Genomic DNA, 20384 nt, shown 5'->3' with positions numbered 1-20384 from the left:
GTACATAGCACCAAAGGAGATAAGCGCAACACTGTGGCACCCCGCATATTCACATCAGCTATTATCCAGGCACAAAGAGCCATATCCATATAAGTTTCTGGCTTTTTCCTCTCAGGATGCTTATGAGAAGCCACTCACTCTGGGATGATTCTTCTCAAGGCAACAGAGGCTAGCTAGCCCATGGATAAAATGGTGGAGCATGAAAGCTAACGTGAAACACAAAAGTAGTTTGCAAAGTCTAAAAAGTTTCCTTCTCCATCTCTTGTCACTGATTAAGAACTCATCCAAGTTGGGAACAAACTACATGGAACTGCAACAGAAAAGGGAGCAAGTTAGTCAGGGCTCCAGGCTGCATCCCAGCTTGTCTCTGTGCTGCTCCAAAGTAAATATAACATGAGATCTAGAGGAAGGGCCAGGGCAGGTCAGGGCTAGAGTTGGCAGAAAATCGCTCCCCAGGCTCCTCATACTACCCATTGTTTACTGCAAGAGTCTAATTTTAAACAAGCTTGTTTATGGATGTGGTCAGCAGTTTACAAATCTAGATTCCTCTTGGAGCAGTTTGCATGTGTGTGGGTTGGTGGGAGAGCGTATGACAGGCTGTGTGTGTGCATTGTGCCTGGGTGAACAGGACAGGGATGGGACGTTTGAGTGTGTGTACACAAGGGCAGCCTGGTGTAGACTCAAGGGGCATTTAAGCCCCAAGTGAATGGAAGTGTAATGCTGTGTGTGAGGTGGGTGGAGAGGAAAGGCAGGATATCAGTGGGCCCTGAGGCTGTGCTGAGGTTCTGCTGCTCTGTGGAAATATTTGTTATATCAAAGAAAAACTTGCCAAATGCATTTTCTGTCCCCAGCTAAGGCCTGGTTCTGCCCAAACCAAAAGCACCATTTTGAAATTGTTTTTTTTTTTTTGATTAGTTTTCATGGATAATGTGATATACACAGAGGAGTTACAGGGAAAGTATATACAGAGAAGTACTAAGAGATTTTTTTTTTTCTATTAGGCATAGCAGCTCACTCTTAACTGCTAGAAAGATGGGAATTAACAGGTTGGATCAGATCAGCAGGCCACCCAAGTCTCCTCTCTGACCACAGACTGTGCTCCACCACAGCTTCTAGCCACTGTCTCCTGGTATCCAAACCTGGCTCTTTTTTTTCTGGTCAAGGCCAATTGTGAGCTACGTCCATCAGAGGGAGCTATTTCAGTGTGAGTGGGCAGAAATCCGTGAGCTTTTCCTTCAGAAAGTGCTCTGTGCCTGAAGATGAGTAAGTGGCACCTCAGTACCCTCCAGTGATTTGGAGCATATCTAACTTCAATAAACGAAATGTTTCCCTCTATTTTCCCACTTAAGCAGTTCCCTGAATGAGATTTCCCTTTCCTTAACCACCTTTTAGGGAGGTTAGGACAAACAGGACAATGTATTTTAAAGCAGTCACCCTGTACAGAACAAGCACCTGTAAATGCTTATCCAAGTTTCTACTCCTTGTCTCCTGAACTACAATTCTAAAATACATGGGGATTTTTATAGATGTATATATGAGGGTGAGCATACGTAGAGATACACACACCAAAACTTCATGAGGCAGGTGGCAGACCTGTGCAACTCCTTGCCAAAAGGTGGTGTGAAGGTTACAAGTTAATGTGATTTCAAAAGGAGGCTGGAGAAGTTCTTGGGAGAGGAGTCCACCGGGGATTCCTAAACCCATGGCAACTATACCCAGTTCAGAAATGCTTTAAGCTGAAACCAACTGATAGTTGGGCAAGTATTAGGGGGAAGAACTGTATCCATTTGTCCCGTTCCTTTCCCTTTCAAGGTAACAGCTGGTTTGCTTTTCTTAACTTGTCTCCAGAGGGGACCAATACTTTAGAGGCAAAAATGCTGCATTAAGGAAAGGAAAAAAATCTGCCTAGTACATGTTAATTGTTAGGTAAAAATAAAGCTGAAAATTTATATCTCAAGGCTAAGGCAGATACATGTGTAAGTCATAACAGTTACAGGTACCTTGTTATTCACAAAAAATTGGAACCACCTTATGAAGCCTCCTAATCTCTTGGCATCAGTTATGCCTTTCATCAGCAGATTCCATTATCTATATATATTCTATGAAAACCCATATCCTTACAAGTGTCAAAAAAATGCAAGGACTGGGGAGCTATGAAGTTGTAATGCTGCCCTCATGGGTGGAGTCAGCAGCTTCCCAGCACTTACCTGAGTAGTAGAACTGAATCTGGAAAGCAAAGAGGAAATCAGAAAAAGACATCAGGCAATCCATAGCATCATCCATCAGCACAATCCTAGGATAAGATGAAAGAAACAGTTTAGCATCGACAAAAGAACCAAAGTCTGTAACCAGGAACCCCGGAGCTAGAGAAAGTGCAGCTAGGGAGCTATGTGCAATTGAGGATTGCTAGTGGCTTAGCGCAGTACAAGAGGTTAGGAGAGAGGAATAGGAACACTCACTGCTGCATGGATATGGACACCCTAATATCAAGTGAAAGCAGCTTAGGAACCTGCAGTGAGGAGAAGATCCTGAATGTCAATGCTATGAGACACTTCAGCTACAGCATGAGCAGAGCAGTGTGACACCGATGTCAAGCATTCAAAGCCTGGTGGACACAATGGAACAAACTGTCATAAAAAATGCAAGGCTGTCTCACATGGCTATAAAAGAGTAACTGTGCTACAGACGAGACAGTTAAATGAGTATTAAACTGGTGTAAGCAGAATGAGACTTACGCTATTCCTCTGCATATCAGAGTTCATCAGACTGAGATATTTTCAGATTCATAAGGATAACAACAGTTATTAATTCCCAATCTATACTCAAACAAATTCTACTTGACTACAGAGAAAGTAACACTGCACCAATAATCAGCTTTCTAATTACACAGTGTGAACATCTTAGCCTCCTTTCCCAATGCATGAATTGGTCCCTTTTTGTACCTATCAGGGCCATCATTTGACTATCAAAACGGCTTTCACAGAAAAGGAAGTCTACTTGGGCCAGGGAAAACGTCTCCTTTCTCTCTGCTAAGCCCTAGGTGCATGCAGGGAGCTACATGCATCCCCATTTTGAAGCATACTTCATGAATATGGAAAATATCAGCCACAGGTCATAAAGAGGAAGTGATAGCAGAGTCCAACTCCTCCTTTCAAGAAAAGTCTCTGGATTTGAGAATTAAGTTTGGGCAAAAACATTCATAAAAGTGAAAGGAAAACCAATGCTCTGGTCACTGCCACTACATAAGGATGAAAATGTCAGTCACTGAAGTGGGTAAAATCGAAAACCAGAAAGAAACACTTCTCTTTGATGGGAAAAAAACCAGAGTATTCATATGATGCTAAAGAAAGGTAATTGGTACTCCTTTTCAACTGTGTGCACGTCTACTGACCCTGTACAGGCAGCATCTAGCATATCATGTCATATGAGAAGTACTATCAGTTCACTACAGCCAAAGTACAGGTCATTTAGTAGGACCCTTTTGATCATGGAACCAAATGCAATCCACAGACCAACTCCTGCAGCATCGATGGTCTAAACACATTGCTGGAAAAACACTATTCTGTTTCATGTAAAAGACGCCAGGGAGATGTGTGGGAGGCTGACCTAGAAGAGTTACAGGATCTTGCAAGACTTCCCTGCCATTCAGACCAGTTCTCTTCACTGTGGCAAAATCAAACATGTAGAGCAGCTTGAATTAATTATCTCAAAGAAGAAAGACTGGGGCTAAGAGGATCCCCAGGAGAAAAGCCAGTATTTAAAACAAAACCCTTTGAAGATGTCAAAGTGCTTCTGATTTATTTATTATGTTCCAGAAGCCCCCTCCTGTCTAAAGAAGCAGTAGCTTCAGTTCTTAATTCTCACTAATAAGCATGTTACTGAGATTGTCCATGGCCACACCAAGGAAATGGCTTTGAAGCTGGCCAGCAGAGCATCTTCATCTCTTAGGTAATGCTGCTCAGGCACTGGTGTTTCCAACCACTATTTAAGCATTGAAAATGCAATGGGCCACATCGCTGATAAGCTGCACTCCCTCCTTTGAAATGATGGTCTGCCTCCCAGATACCCTCCAAGCACAAACTCTGAAGCTTTTCCCAGTGCATTTTCTCCATCCTCGAGATGCAGGAGAACCAAGAGTGGAAAGCTTTTTACATATTTGTTATGCAGAGAGACAATATTATATCACCTTCATGGCAATCAACTCATTTCACTTCTTGAATCTAAAGCTATGGTCAATAGCTGTGCTCTGCAGCACCAAGTCCCAGGCTCTTACTTAGAGGAGAGCATGAAGAAGTGGGCAGAGATCTGAGAATCTGCTGGACATTTCTTGCTGTTAGACAGCAATGAGCCTCTAAGGATAGCTGTACAGCACATATGTGACAGAGGAACATCTAAATAGAAGCAGGTGCATTCTGATGCTGGCTTACTGACTCCACTTGGCCCAGGAGTCTGCACTCCGGAAATACTGAGAAGTCTTTAAATCCAATACAATCATTTATGAGGAGATTGACTGCAGCTGGCTATTTCCCTACACAGCCAGCTGACTGAGCAGTCAGGGAAGCTGGGAGAGCATCACATACAACATATCTGCACCTTTTCCCTGATATATCTGGCAAAGAGCTATAGCCATGGATTGTAACCCAGACAGCAGGACTAAAACCGAGGATGAAATACGGAAGTTTGAACTGCAACTCAAAGGTCATCAGGTAGCTGATATTTCAAGGGATTCTTTATTCATTCTTTCTTGCCCAAATTAGACTTTAAGCACTCAGGGGCACAGACTAATTTACAAACTAGTAGTCAGAACTCAGTGAATAATAAAAATTTAAGAGAAACTTTGTAAAGGACTGAAGAAAGATTCCTACACTTGAGGGACTCCGGTAAAGGGCGTAGTGGTCTTTCAGGGTTCAAGCTGGTTTGGCTTGCAGGAAAGCCTTGCTACTGTGCCAGTGGGGAAACTTTATGATATACTAACTGTGTTTAAAATCTCAGAAACCCAGCCTAGACAGGATGTCCCCAGGACCAGGCAAGTTGAAAGGACTTTTATTTTTTACTGTTCTCTGCTAGTATTAAGGACTAACTGACAGTATCTGTCTTAAGGCAGGCTGGCTCAAGCAAGTCTTTGGGGACTTGGTTTGTTTACTAATACATGGAGGCAACAATCAGTGGAATATACAAAAAGGGCAAGATCTGCACTCTCAGGCAATCTTTTAGCAACAGGGGTACAGACTTGCAAGCCCCACTTCAATTACACTGATCAGTGCAACATGAGTTCCCGTAGTACACAGGAGCAGTGAACGACTCAGCTCTTGCTACTCAAATGCAGGCAGTAAATTCCTTGTGTTTCTATTAGAAAAGTCAGCGCTGAGGTACAGATCTTAAACCCATGGCATTAAACTAGAAGAATCCCTTCATTTTCTGTCCTTTTGCAATTTCACGATTCAGAAAGCCAAAAGGTGTCTCTGAAGAGCCAAGGTATAGCTATAAATTAAAATCTTCCACCTGCTAATGGCTATAACCCTTTGAACAAAAAAAGCACCAAGAAGTTTCACAGACACAGATAGTATGGCTCTTTTTTTGGTATGACTTCTGCATTTGTGTAGCGCCAAGAACAGAAAAACGGGGATCTCTGGTGTCATCTAAATAAAACCGATATTGTCGCAGCCTCTGTTCTTCTGCTCTGACATTTCCTGGTCTTACTCCCAGTGTTTGTTATCAGTGCATAGCAACAGCTCCTGGAGGAGTGGAGTGCACCATGCTGTGAGATCATCTCAGTCATGCAGCATTGAGACTACAACTACAACTGCTCTCTTTCCAGAATCACCAATAATTACACGGGTTCTGGCTGTATCAGTGAATGCTGTGGCTACTCTCTGTGCTACTTTATTTAATTCCTTTCCCAAGCAAATTAGCAACAAAACCGTTGGGAGTGTGCAGGTTGGCATGTGACATTCATGCTTTGCAAGGACTCATTCAACTGATGCTGGAAGACAGCCTGCAGAGTTCACCTTTCTAACTGGCCAACACCAAGCAGAACAATAGGAAGAGTATACAAGAAAACGGACAAGACAGCGAGCAACAGTTGGATGGGAAGAGAAAGATGTTTTAGAAACATGACAAGTTTTATTGGACTTGTTCAACTAGATTAGCTTGTAACAGAATAATAGCAATGTCTAAGTAAATCTCTAGCCAGCCAAAAGTAGGAGTGAGGTCATCCCCACCTGAGCCTGTGTGCCTCTGACAGAGATCTCATTTCTGTCCAACACCTGCTCCCAAAGCCAGCTTTTCTGTCTCTACGGCACATACACAACAGTGCAGCAGGGCCCTGAACGGGGCCTCTAGTTTACAACAGCCTTGTGGATTAAATTCTTTGACACAAACATCATAGCATGTGTAGATATGCTCTCCTTTCATGCACCATCACAAAGTCCTGCTAAGCTCAGCTGGAACCCTGTGAAATACACACCAGTGCAAGGGACTGGTGCTTGTGCACCTCCATGAAAGAAAGCAGCAGCTATGTCCCTGCTGCGGGCTTAACATTCTTTCTTAGTCTGGCGTTGGAGGCCAAAGAACTGTACTCTGTGGAGCCCAAAGGCCCACTGAGGAGACAGAGGGAAAAGTGGGCTCAACTTTTAGTTTTAATTGAATCAACACAGCTTTAACCACAGTTCAATCTGGATAACAGCACATAGGAGCCATGGAAGAATTCAGAGAATCAGCCAAGTGGAAGTAGTAGCAGATGGGTAACACTTCTCTATTTCATTTTCCTTTCTTAATATAATTTTCACGGGATTCTGATGCTAAAAAACCATAACAGAATGACAAATAGAAAATTAGGAGCTTTTAATTATTTAGGCCATTAACAACACGAGCAGCAGCTAATATCCTGATGATGTGCCTGGGTCCTGTTCCCAAACTTCATATCTAGGCCTGTGAAGAGAGTTAAATTTCCATGCCCCTTCTGCTGAGATGGCTAGGAATGACAGCATTTATTCAGTAACCTTGCTGTGATTATATATATGTGTGTGTATGCGCATGCACTCCTACTGAGATCTGAACTGACCTCCCACCCCAAAAGATGCATATACCTTACTGCATTTGCACTATGAGGTAGTTAATAATCAACTGCATGGAGTGGACTGCAACCAGCAAGCACTATCAGTAAAAAAAGTCTCATGTCACATTATCAGTTCCCTGAGCCATCTATCTCCTTTAGGCTTTGTCTAGATTAAAATAAATTTTCTAACAGATTAGCTACCATGTAGTGACGTATCATAAAACACTGGGAATTCTTCAGAGGTCAGTGCCTTTTAAACATGATCAGCCATAGGAAGCTGAGTCAAGGGGGAACACATTTTAAAGATGGTAAATGGTATTTGAATTAGAGTTTTAAATCACGTCAGTTAAAAAACACATTGGCTAACATTCTTTTATATGCAACTCATCTTCTGAACGTAGAGCCAACAGCAGCATTCTACACTGATATTTCAGCCTCTGTATACCCTAAATACACACTCTTTCTCATTGCTAGAAAAACACCTTGTTCTTAACCTCAAAACATGGTATCTCTTTTCCCCAAAATCTTAAATCTGCAAGTCCCTGTCCATACTTTTACCTGCAGATCTAGTTTCTAAGTCTGTGGTGTAGGACTGATCTTGCCTTAAAAGAGCGGATGAGGACCCACCTTGCTGCTTTCTGAGTGAGTTCCATGGGGAAATCAGGGCAGAGCAGCTGCAGAAGGCAGTGGTATTCCTGTGCTGTCAGCAAATCTGCAGGAAAAAAAGAGGTGAGAACATTGTAATTCTTTTACAGGCAGTTCCCTCTCCTTGCTTCCTCTAGGAAAAAAACCTCAGATTTCCTTATACTATCAATGCAATCAGACTGGGTACTAATGACAATGTAACTGCTCCCTTGATCTTCAGAGCTGGTCTCTTCAGATGGAGTTTCCAGTAAAGACCACCATAAAGAGGCCTGATAAAGGGGAAATACTATTGCAGAGGCTCCTGCAGAGAAACTGGTAACAGATAGTGATTCAGTGAGAAAAAGAAGTAACCAAAACAGAGCAGTTTCAATTGAGAACAACATTTGATTTGACTTGAATATAACAATGTGGAAAAAGGAATAATTTCTAAGTTGCTTAAATTTGCTGAAATTCATTGGCATGGTGACGTTCACCACAATACGCCTGAAAACCATCCACAGAACATCTGGCAGCAGTAACAAAGGCAAGCAAGGGTTTTGGGTTGTGTATGGAAGGCTACAGAGTATAAACCACAGACGTTATTACTTTGGCATTCGGTAAGGCAGCTGGATGGTCTCTCTTGGAATAATGTGTACAAATCTGGTCACTGTATTATAGGAAGCACAGTATGAAGATCCAAAAAACACAAGAAAACCAATCAAATGATTCATGTTTTAGAGAGCAGCTTTGTGAAAGCCTGGTTAAGAAAGTCCTCTGTGGTTCAGGAGAAGTCTAAAAGAGGTCACTCTTAAGGAGGCTTATAGGATCCCAAGGGAATGGAAACATACTGATGTGAAAAAGCTCTACATGATTGTATGTTCATAGTCCAAAAGGCTGTGGACTGGAGTTTAGGAGAAGACTAGCTGAACAACACCAATTTTGCAGTACTTCTATATACAGAAGAATGCAAAGTATGGAAGAAAGTGCCAGGGATGTAAGTAGAGCCAAGCAGTAACCAGGAAGGGGATCCAAAGGGCACAAGCATTAGGATGAAGGGTACAGTGCATTAGTTCTTTTGACACAGGCACATCTTAGCCTTCTTTAGGCTTGCATCCAAATAACTAACCTCGGCCCAGGTGATAGCCACAACTTCTCCAAGCCTGGCAGTCTGAGAAAAGCGAGAGAAATCCTATGCCTTTGTCAGATGTTTCAAGAGGCAGGTATGCAGTATTAAAGGAACATTTCACTATTACATCCAACCCAGCTAAATTCATATTTTCAATGCTGACTAAAGAAACACCGCAGGAGGACTATCACCAAAATCAAGTTTTTCTATATCTACATTATTAGCCAGGGAAGCAGAGGAGAGAGAGCTACTATTTTTCTCTTCAGTTCAGGAAACCCTATAGCTGAAAAACACTGTTGTCACACTCTTTGACATCCAGTATAGACAGCCTCTGGAGTACTGTACTTTGCACTGCTCTTGGGAGTTCTATTTAACAAAGCACCTTAGGTTTAGGGTCATGCTATGAAAAGGTGATTTTGCTCTGTCTGGAAAAGCCAACTCCACAGTCAGAAATCTGCTCTAACACAAGGAAGTCCCAGCCTGTGCAGAACTACAATACCATTGCAAGGATTTGTGCAACCTCTCCTATTGTAGGGATAAATACATCAGAATCTCTCTTCTTCCAAAATTTGAATGCTGAGATGAATTAAATTTCTGCGATTGCTCTGAAATTACAGATGCCTGGGAGAATAACGAGGGCACTGTAACTTTTTTGTATTGTCATTTTTTTACTAAAAAAAATCAGTCTGCTCTCTATTGCAGATACTCCCTTAGTCCTTCAGTCACCGCATTGCTGAGCTTAGATTAATGATGGTATCCAGTGGAATGGTGGGGTTTCCTCCTGCAGTGTTAGCTAATCAGTTCTTTGAATGTCATCAAGGAAAGTCACTAAGTTTTTGAATGTCACCAAGTTTTACATATAATTGCAAAAGGATATTATTGAAAAAGTTCCAGTTATCATGAGCAGGAAGATGCATATTTTTAGCTGAATTCTCAGTGCATTATTTCTCTTTCATGACACTATACAGAGGAAAGAACATTTTCTTCTCTGTTATTTTGTTACATCAACAGTCATTTATAGCAACAGAGACTTTTGTCCTAAGTTCTTAAGAAAACTATCTGATTGTCTAAGGTACACGCGAGTTTCATAAAATCACCTTCAACAAGCTCAGCACAGGAAGCAGGTTACTGGAAAATAGAGAAGCTGGGCATAAAAAGGCTCTTTTGAAATAGACACTTTCTCACTTCTTCACTACGAGAGTGGTGAGACACTGGCACAGGTTGCCCATGAAGGTTGTGGATGCCCCATCCCTGGAGGTGTTCAAGGCCAGGTTGGATGGGGCCTTGGGCAGCCTGGTGTGGTGGGAGGCATCCCTGCCCATGGCAGGGAGGTTGGAACAACATCATCTTTAAGATCCCTTGCAACTCAAATCATTCTATGATTCTATGATTCATAATAGAAGAGAACAGTATGGACCTCTTGCAACTACTCTTCGAGACTTTCTAAATCTAGCTTTCAATAATGCTGGCCATTAAAATTCTGATCTATGTCTAAAAAATCTACATGTTGGTCTAAAGGAGTCACTCCATTTGAAAGCTTTATACAATACTCAATTTTTTGTTTGCTTAAGTTCAAATTCCTGTTTATGTGTCCTCATACATTTGATAAGATACATCTCCATACTGTATCTTATTCAATCTATTTAACTGATAACTATATTTATTTAAAGTTACATCAGTTTATCTTACCTTCTACATCCCTCTCTACCTAGCCCAGTCATATCTGTTGCTCTGTTTTGACCCCCTTTAGATTGTCACAGTGTGGCATCCAGCAGCGTACAAAACATCCCTCACGCATTCAGAAAAGACAGGCTCTAGGAGGATAATCTGCTTGTTTTCATCAGTGAAGCTCTTTTTTATTAATTCTGAATATTAGCCCCCTCTTTTCTTCCCCTCAAGGTGAAGGACTTTAAGGGATTTCCTGGGAAAGTTGCACTTTGTGTGCAGTCCCTGCTAGACAAAAGCAACTTCAGAGAGTAACCGGGCCCTTTGCAAGCATTAGTTTTAAGGCATAAAGACCTCTCACCTGGTGGAAATAACATACTTTTAAAACTTTACACTGCCTTTTTCTCCTCCCTCTTCATACCAAGTCACAGCACCATCCTCACCCCTCCATCACAAATAACATAAAGCAAAAGCAGAAATCTGCCTCAAAAGATTTTGGGAAAGGGTGGCAGAGATCCTCCCCAACCAGCACATCAGAGTGTGATGTTCATTATCAAGAAAATTGAGTTAATTACAGTTTCAGTCTTTGACGAAATGGTCTAGTTAGATGGGAACTGCACACAAAGATGAAGTGGTACAGAGAAGTTTCTTCTTCTTTAAAGAAATAAGCCCTTTCCTTCTTATGCCTCGAGAGATGGCATCAAGTGAGTCACTGAAGTACACAGGCAGACTCTTTTAGGCCATAACACAACTCAGCCTGTAGACACCTCAGGTGCCTGACCGATAAATCATATCCATTTCTCAGACTACAGATCGGTACTTGTTACATAGGAATAGGGATCACCACAGACCCTGGAACGTGTCTACAGTTTGCTGTGATGACTGTTTCCTGTTTGCTACAGCAAGGTCAGTGAAGACCATGCAGAAAATTACATTTGCCCATGCACCATATTGTCTGCCAAGAGCTGCCTGGAATAAACAGGGCAGTTTTGGTGCATGACCACATTGCTCCTTCCTGTCTCCAGGCCACAGCTGAGTAAACAGTGTTCAATGTGGCATGATGAAGAAAAGAAAAAGAAGGATGGTACCAGTCAGAATGAGTGAAAACTTGAATCCACAACTGCTAGTTTCGTTGCTACCACAAATTACTGTATCTCAAGTTCCAGTTACAAATGAAGCAAATCACTGAGAGTTTAAAGCTGACCCCACAGCACAGGGCGGTGAGCTATATGCACTCTACTACGCTCTTGCAGTAGAACAATCTTGGACATACCAGGTGTTTGAGGATGGAGGGAGATTGCAATCCGCATGTTAACCATGTTCATTTACTGCTGAACATAACACTTCGCTCTTCTACTGCAAAGCAGCTAGTAACAAATTCCAAAGTGATTTTAAAACAGCAGTACACAAAGACAGAGCTGGAAGGCTTAATAAAATACAGAAAGCAAAGTGGTATGGCTAGAGTTATACAGGAAGTACTTTAACTGTTCAGTCATAATTTTTGCTGTATTGCTATTCAAACTCCTGCCCATCCTTTACTGCTGCTACGGTGCCACTAGCAAAATCCTGACTCTTCCCCACAGATCTCACTGTCTGTGAGTAGTTTATTGTCTTTTATTGCCTGAGGCAGACTCTTCCTTATGTTTCAGAGGCATAGTGGAGAAGGAAGTTTGTTCATGTGGTACCATCTTAGAAAACAAACACTGCTTTCTGGATAAAAATGGCCTACCTTTGAGAAAATGAAGGCCGCTGCTTCATATGTCCATGGCTTTTAAACATGTTGTTTTTACCAGCTTCATTTCTGGTTTGTATATGGCTGGCAAGATGGCACCTAACCCCAAGGGATTCAAACTCTAGGAATGCTAAATGATGCGTTTATGCTGCTGTCAGTGTTGTGAGCGAAGTGCAGACACACTGGAGCTACCTTTAAACTAGTTATCTTTCCTACCGACAGTAGCCTGGAGCTCAGTGAAGGCTGTAAAATCTACCCAGGAAGCCAATAAATATTTAGGACTTAGTCTGAATTGCTGTCATTGCCACTGATTCTAGGCTGCTTTCGGCACAAGAAGTACCTATCAATGAAGTAGCTACAAGAAGTAGCTTACAATGCTGTCACAATATGTGACAGTTATAAATTCACCCAAAGCAGTAGAATATTTTCCGCAGTTGGTGTATGAAATCTGCCCCCAGAAGTCACACCAGTAACTTCCCAGAAACACACGGATTGCCTTGATGAATATACATTCAAGTTCCTGATTCCCATCATATTTTATGTACAACCACTATCCAAGCAGGCTGGAGTCCTGGGAAATGCAGCCTTCCCCTTAGGATTATGGTAAGGGACATAATTTCCACAGGTTGCTTTTCTGCCACAGTTGTGAAGTCATTCAAGAGTCATAAAGTCATAGAGCTTTTAAATCAGTCTCCCGGAAATATAACAGAGAACAGCCTAACAAGCAATAATTTTTCATGTTGGGAGAGTCTTTCCTGGCCTTTAGTTTTTTTAAGTATCACATCCTTACGATACTCTCATAACCATGCAAGCTTGCAACTTTATAGAAAAGAACAAAGCCAAACAAAAGCCCCTAAAAATAAAAGTCTAGGTGTTCTCGTGGTGTCTACAGGACCTATGAGTTTACAAGAAAATGAATATAAACACAAATATTGATAATACTGCAACTTCACAACTCACATCTGGCTAATGGGCTACGCTTTGCACACGTCTTGTTCACAAGATAACTATAACCTAATTTCCTCCATATACGTAGTACTAATACCAAACAGACAACCAAGAATTCTAGCAAAATTAGCCATGTGTAGGACCTAAACAGCAATATACAGCTCTGTAAAAAACCCACTTCTTCCTCATAACACTTTCTACTACAAAAAATAAAAATAAAAAAAAAATCTGCCTTTTCAGTTAACCTTTTGTAAAATTTTGCACTGATTTTATGACCTATCAGGAAAGAGATATGTTCCTGTTACTTGTTTAAATAAGAATTTGGAACAAAATACAAACATTCAAGGCAGTTTCTTTAACTAATTCGCTTTTTCTACTGACAAGAAGAGATACAGGATAAACAGAAACCAGATCCAGAATGTCATTTGTCTAATTTTAAAAACTGTTTTTCATTATTTTTGAAACAAACAAAAAGCTAAACAGCAGGCCACATAATTAAATTATCTCCATAATTTGAGACAGAATATTAAAAACTAAACATTAAACTAAACAATAAATAATAAGCACTCACAACACTTTCCTCTTAAGTTGTACAAGCATGTTCATGTAAGACATACAGGAGGACTCAATCTGCTCATGAGGTGTACAGACAGCTCCCGCAATCATTAGAAAATAGTCTTAAGAGAGTCGGAAAATCATAAGAAAAGTGAGAAAGACCCACTTGTCACTTTCAAGCAACAGGAAACAAAGATTTCTGCCAGCTTACCTCAAAACCAACTTCATTTTTTAAAGGAAGTGTTTTCAAGTGAAGAGTTTAAAGAAGGTAATGATCAGATTTGTTTCATGGATCAACATAAGAATGTGTGCTTTACAGAGTCTTGGACATAAGTAGCTTTAAAAGGCTGCATTGCTTTGTACCAATGTGTGGCTCAATATCACTAGATACTAAAAAAAATGTTTTTCTTAAATAACTTTAAATAACTTCTTTAATAACTGGATGTGTTACCTCTGCCTTCCTGATGGTGAAGCTCAACATGCAGCTAAGCCAATCGAAAACCTTACTCGTGGTTGAGGGGCAGGTCTTGCTCCCCTCTCTGTTCTTTCCTTTCCCCTCCCTTGCTGTGGGACTCAGTTCCGAACAGCCCCTTGTACCATCACTGGCACTCTGCAGGCCCCTTCTTGAGAAAAATCAACTTTTTTTCTGGACTAGTGAATTGAACTGACTATCAGGAATATCTGATGAAAGCTCACACTAAGCAAGCTCTGGAAGAGAAAGGCCAGGTGCAATGAAGAGAGAAGGTGGTGGAGACATCTCAGCAGAGATCAACTGTTAGATAGGCTCAGGTAATTCTCTGCTTAAGATGTATTAATTCTTAAAATCCAGGATGTATGCAAGGCATTGTCATAGGATTAATGATCCTCCTAATTAAAAGTAGGTTCAGCTTCACTGGCTGGACTTGCATCATATGTGCTAAGGTGGTTAGCGAAAACAGTTATCAGGCACACTTTTAAGACAGAACTTTCAGCATCCTTACTATTCAAGCAGGCACACGAGTTCAGGTTATTCACAAACCACATTACCCTTTCACTGATACTGTTTAGGTCCTCCCAGAAAGGATCCCAGGGCATCTCCCAGAAAAGATCCCAGAAGATTTTGAGCCCAACACAACAGCAAAAGCAGATTGGGTAACTGAAGAATGCACAGAGTTGCCAGAGATTGGCTCTGGCAGGGGGTTCTTCCTGGATGGTACCTGCAGCACTGGCTGCACCTTGGATTGCCTCTCCTTGACCTCTGAGAACACTAGTAAAATCCTGCCAGATGCAAGGGTGCTGCTGCAGGAAAGCAGTCTTCAGAAACAAGATATTTTGCACTCTGCAAAAGGAGTATGGTTGCAAACAGCAGACTTGGGTGACTCTTATTGACAACAGGCAGAAAGACCCAGCTTATGATGTGAAAAGGCAAAGAGTAACAGTGATTTAACGAGATTTACTTGTAACAACATGTGTCAGACTCAGGACAAATATAGTGGAGGGCTAAGCAGACTAACCTAAAAAGATTTGTTGAGGGAGTGCTGCAAGAGAGGACAGTTAGAAGAGATTAGTACTGTCATTGAGCAGAAAGCTAGTTCTGAGACACTTGGGTAAGGAGGAAAAGATTCACCTGTCGTTGATGTGAAGAATGAATTCATTTGTTCTGGAGGGAATTGGAAGAATTCATATGAATGGTAAATTCACCGGGCTTATTATCATTAAGCTCCTGTAGCACCATATATGGAATAAGCTAAGGGTTTTTTAAAAAGGAAAATCCTCTAGATGGTGTGATTGTTTTTCTGCCCTTTGATCTTGGGCCTTTTTATCAATAAACCACTTGGAGACTAACAAACCCCCCCGGCATTTATACAGAACTGCTCCAATTCTATCTCCAAAACCCAGAATCATGCTGCTTATACAAACTTTAATCATCCTCTAGTCCCTTTCAAACTCCCCATAATTATCCTTCAGTATCAAACCTTTCATGTGGCAGCATTACTCCAGCTTTGAGCAAATATTACTCTGGGCAGGGTGAGCTGTGCCAAAGGTACAGTCCAAGGCTATCATCTGGTATTCTTATGTGGCTAGGATGGCACATCCACAAACTAAAAAATTTAAACATTCAGTAGAAACATTAAAAAAGGTCTTAGTTCTCATGGTTGTAAAGAAAACATTCCAATAGTGGAAGAGTTTAACTGATACAGTGTGGTATTCCTGAATTTACAGACACTATACCTAATGTAACACTAAAGACAATGTTAACTCTTATTTCTCATTTAAACTATAAAATAGGACTTTGATGAAGTTGGAGCTTAAAGAATTCAGAACTCCTGAAGTGCAAGAACAGTGAACAACAAGAAAAGAGAAGCAGCAACAACTTCTGCCAGTATTTCCAGAAGTAGAAAAAGAAGACAGAACATGACAAACAAAGAAGTCTGGTTTAAATTTTTCAGTATATTATTGACTACAGCAAGCAAATAATAGCTTAAACTTTATTTACTACATGAAAACCCAATTTTCTCTGTGTAGCTTTCTTTAACATTTGCAAAGATAATTCTGCACATATTCTGGAGCACATATAATCCTAAAGATATGCTCAGCAATTTGAGTATGATCCAAAAGGACATTTAGCCTTTCCAAAGGACATAGGCCTGAAGCAAACAAAGAGGCCAGTTTTGGGGACAACAATATGAAAATGTATGCCTTCCTCTCATGTTTTAGAGGCATTAAAAAAAGAAGTAAGAAATGTTAAGAATGTCCTAACATATGAACATAAGTATGATTATAAATATGCTGCATTTTCTTGGGAAAGCCTGTGGAACAGCGGAGATCACCCCCAGCAGTCCTCAGTCTGTACATTGCTACAAGGGAAATGACATCAGATAATTATAGGCACTTTAGTCTACCAAATGTAGGCAGAGCAAAACAAAAACAAAATGACACAAGACCTAGCTCTTAAGACAGATAAAAGTAGAAAAAAGGTATAATTTCAGAGTGAGAGTAATATATAACTGAAATGCTGTGACATTTGACATTCTTTGTATGTGTCAACTATAGAACTACTTTTTCCTTTCGCTGTAATGTCACTAAAGATGTAACCAGCACATCTTCCGAGCAATAGGTGAAAAAATAGATTTAGACTGCTTCTATCTTGTTCAACAGTTGATTTTTCCCCATTTTGAGGAGTTTTCAGTCACTCATTGAGAAAATAATCAGTCCAATGCCAGAGCTACTTGGTCTTGTAAACAATAAGGAGAAAACATTCCTGTTGAAGTTCCAACCATCTGGGGGGCAGACTGCTCAACCACTTGAAACGGGACCTACAGCAATCTTATTAGTGAAGTACAGGAATGCCGGCAAAGACTTCACTGGAGGGGACCATCAACATTTCCCCAAGTTCTCAAACAGCAGCAGTAATCTTTAGACAAGATGTGGATCAGCCTCCATTCAAGAAAACAAGTTGTCATTAAGCTTAAGATCTTCAAAACAACTAAAGAATTCATAGCTACACATCACGAGATGGGCAGAGTAAATGGGCAGGTGGTATACAGCTGCATCTTATGCAGCACAGGACCTTACATATAACCCCTCCTCCCTCAGATATGTACTAGCTCTAGCAACAATGGGACTAAGGCCAGGGAGAGGCACACAGTCTTCAGTTACAGCTTAGTATTTCCTTTCTGCCTTGGGAACCCCAGAAATATAGTTAGTTGGCAGACAGTTCATCTGTTATGCACGCAAGGCCAGGGACCAGAAGAAAGAGCTATGACATTGCCCTAAAAAGAAAAGGAGGTATAAGTTAAGAAGGACACGCAATGAACTATGGAAATGCTGAAGACTGTTATAGCAATCTCAGACCAAAGATCTCTTGGACTTCTAGATTCTTTCTAGCCTCACTTTTCCAGGAAACATCAGTGAAAGGTTCTAGTGAACCAGTTTCAGTGTAATCAGGTATTTTCAGAAAATACCTTGACTGTCCTACATTTTTCAGACTTCAAAGTGGCATGCAAAAGCATGAAGTGCAGCACTCAACAATTCTCTCAGGACAATGAAACAAAACAGAATTCCTCTTTTAACCACTGGTTTGTAAGAGGCTTTCAAGGAACCGTGCAGTTGCTACAAATACCCCATGGAACAGACACAAAACATTTCAGCATAATTTAGATAATGATCAAGGATAGCCTTGTGTGCCTCCTGTCCCTGCTCTGCATTGACTCTTAAAGAATCCACCACAAAGTTCTGAACAGATAAACTGCATATTCACTAACAGTAGGGACTCTGATACAGCTTCTCTGAATCGTGTCCACCATGACCCCAACCACAAAGGAGACAAGGTCAGGTTTGTGAAGAATGTAGAATCCCACATTACCATCAGTGACACCAGTATGCAATTACACAAAGCAGTCAGCTCACTGTGGCTGAAACCAGAGAAGCTGGTAGTGATCCACCAAGCACTGGATGGTCTGGCACATCTTTCTCTGTGTGCTTGTGTTTACCTGGAACAATTTGGCTACCCGATTTAAACATGAATCTTCCAATAACATAAAGCCATTCATAGTCTTGGCCATTCTTTAACTTTACTGCACAGTATACTGATTTATAGTTTTATCGACAGGCTATGCAGTATAATCCCAAGTACCCAGACTGTTGGCTAGTTTTCTCCAACTTTCTTTCAGAAACTATAATGCTGAGAAAAAAAACTCTGAAAGGAAAGAACTTTGTGCTTAGGAGCCTTCGAGTCAACAGTTAGAGCCTCTATTCATAAAAATAAGTACTACAGAATCTGGACTGCTTGGGCAGTATTGTTCAGTCACGTAAAATGCTCTCAAAGACACTGATACTTAAAGTCTTTTGTAAGTGTAAAAACTTAAGAAGAAAATGAACTTCAAACAAAACAAATCAATAAGAGAACTGGTTGGAAGAACGTAATCTGGTTAATGACAAGACTGAAGAAGTCATCATTAGTTATTTAGAAGGAAATGCAGTGGAGCATGTAAGCTCCACAGAGAATGTCTGGAGCCCATTACAATATCAATGAGCTAGTTTAATGATTATAAATGACCACCACTACAGAACTAGTCTGAATGCAGAACAGAATGAATGCACTAAGAGAAACCTGAAACAAGGCATCCAGCTACCCCTTTTAAGGGCATATTTTCTGCTAAACTTCTGTAACCACTGTTGATTTTAACTCTTACAATACTCCAGTGAGCTGTGTGTCCTAAAAAATAATAATTCTTAAAAAGATTGAGAAGGGGACAGAGAAGGGAATAAGTTTGTTTTCTCTGTGTTCCACACAGAGAACTACATGTTTACTAAGTATTTAACACAGATAATAATTTCTAAAAAGTGAAACAAAGCCATTTTCAGCATTCTTTAAGCTTCAGATAAGCAAGCTCTAAACTCTTCAGATTTCTACTAATCCTGAGAGTTTCTCATGAGCATCATGCATCTTCATCAAAGTTTAACCCAAATGCCACCTATTTTAGAACTAAATACACTTCCATGGACTATCTACCATGAACCACAGGCTAACAATATTTTGCTGGAGGAAAGTTCAGGCAAATGCTCTAAATCCTCTAGCATTATGCCCTCACACCGATGGCATGCATGTATTATGCTAATCAGGGAAATGTAAGAAACAAGACAAAAGAGCAACTCTTGTTGAGGAAAGAAAAAGGACACTTTCTTGTTGTTGCATAGGGCTTTCTAGAGAGGAAAAAAAAGGCCATCTACTGGAGAACAAACGCAGAGATGAATCCATGCTGTAATCTCAGCTTGTAGAAACTGAAAATAGACAGATAGAACAGTTTAGGTTGGAAAAAAACTCTAAGATCATTGAGTCCAACTGTAAACGTGACACTGCCAAGTTCACTGCTAAACCATGTCCCTAAATACCACATTTACCCTTCTTTTAAATACCTCCAGGCATGGTGACTCCACTTCCCTGGGCAGCTTGTTCCAGTGCTTGACAACCCTTTCAGGGAAGTATTTTTTTTCCTAATAACCAATCTAAACCTCCCCGGTACAACTTGAGGCTATTTACTCTTGTCCTATTGCTTGTTACTTGGGAGAAGAGACTGACACCCACCTCATCACAAGCTCCTTTCAAGTACTTGTAGAGAGCAATAAGGTCACCTCTCAGCCTCTTCTTCACCAGGCTAAACAACCCCAGTTCCCTCAGCCATTCCTTATAAGACTTGTGCTTCAGACCCTTCACTAGCTTTGTTGCCCTTCTTTGGCCTCCCCAGCACCAAGTACAGCAGGACGACCACTTCCCTAGTTCTGCTGGCCATGCTATTTCTGATACAAGCCAGGATGCTGTTGGCCTTCTTGCCCGCCTGGGCACAGTGCCTCATAATGAGGTCAGACTCTTTAGCATCTTTGTAAGGACCTTTACAGCAGGAGCAGTAAAAGGAATTATCACTTAACTGATTAGTGGTGGGATGATAGCTTAGCACAGTGAGCAAATTATTTTGATGAGATATGATATGCAAGTGATTTCTCTTATTGGAAGCATGATCAGTATTCACTGGAAACACCTGGATGGATTGCTGCTGTGATGTAGGCTATTTATAAGACAATGCAAAGAAGAAACAAAGCAAAACCTCTAAAAGATGTAGGACTGTCCTTACTTGGAATAAAATATGGCAGGAGCGCTAAAACCCCAAATACAGTTCCTGCTGACTAACTCATTTAAT

General features: G+C 40.9%; 1 protein-coding gene across 2 annotated transcripts in view; it reads right to left on the bottom strand.

Annotated features, from left to right (window-relative positions):
* Positions 1-20384, bottom strand: part of CSTPP1 (centriolar satellite-associated tubulin polyglutamylase complex regulator 1) — an 86509-nt gene that overhangs the window by 8793 nt on the left and 57332 nt on the right. For both annotated transcript variants that reach the window (XM_054066742.1, XM_054066743.1), the window contains 2 exons: positions 7685-7769; positions 2208-2293 (listed from right to left, as the gene is read on the bottom strand). In XM_054066742.1, the coding sequence (XP_053922717.1) occupies positions 2208-2293; positions 7685-7769 (171 nt within the window). The remainder of the gene's footprint in view (positions 1-2207; positions 2294-7684; positions 7770-20384) is intronic.

Source organism: Cuculus canorus, chromosome 5 (genome assembly GCF_017976375.1).
Source record: "Cuculus canorus isolate bCucCan1 chromosome 5, bCucCan1.pri, whole genome shotgun sequence".
NCBI classification, from domain to species: Eukaryota; Metazoa; Chordata; class Aves; order Cuculiformes; family Cuculidae; genus Cuculus; species Cuculus canorus.
The sequence above is the reverse complement of the archived record's forward strand: the minus strand, read 5'-3'. Positions and strand labels throughout refer to the sequence as shown.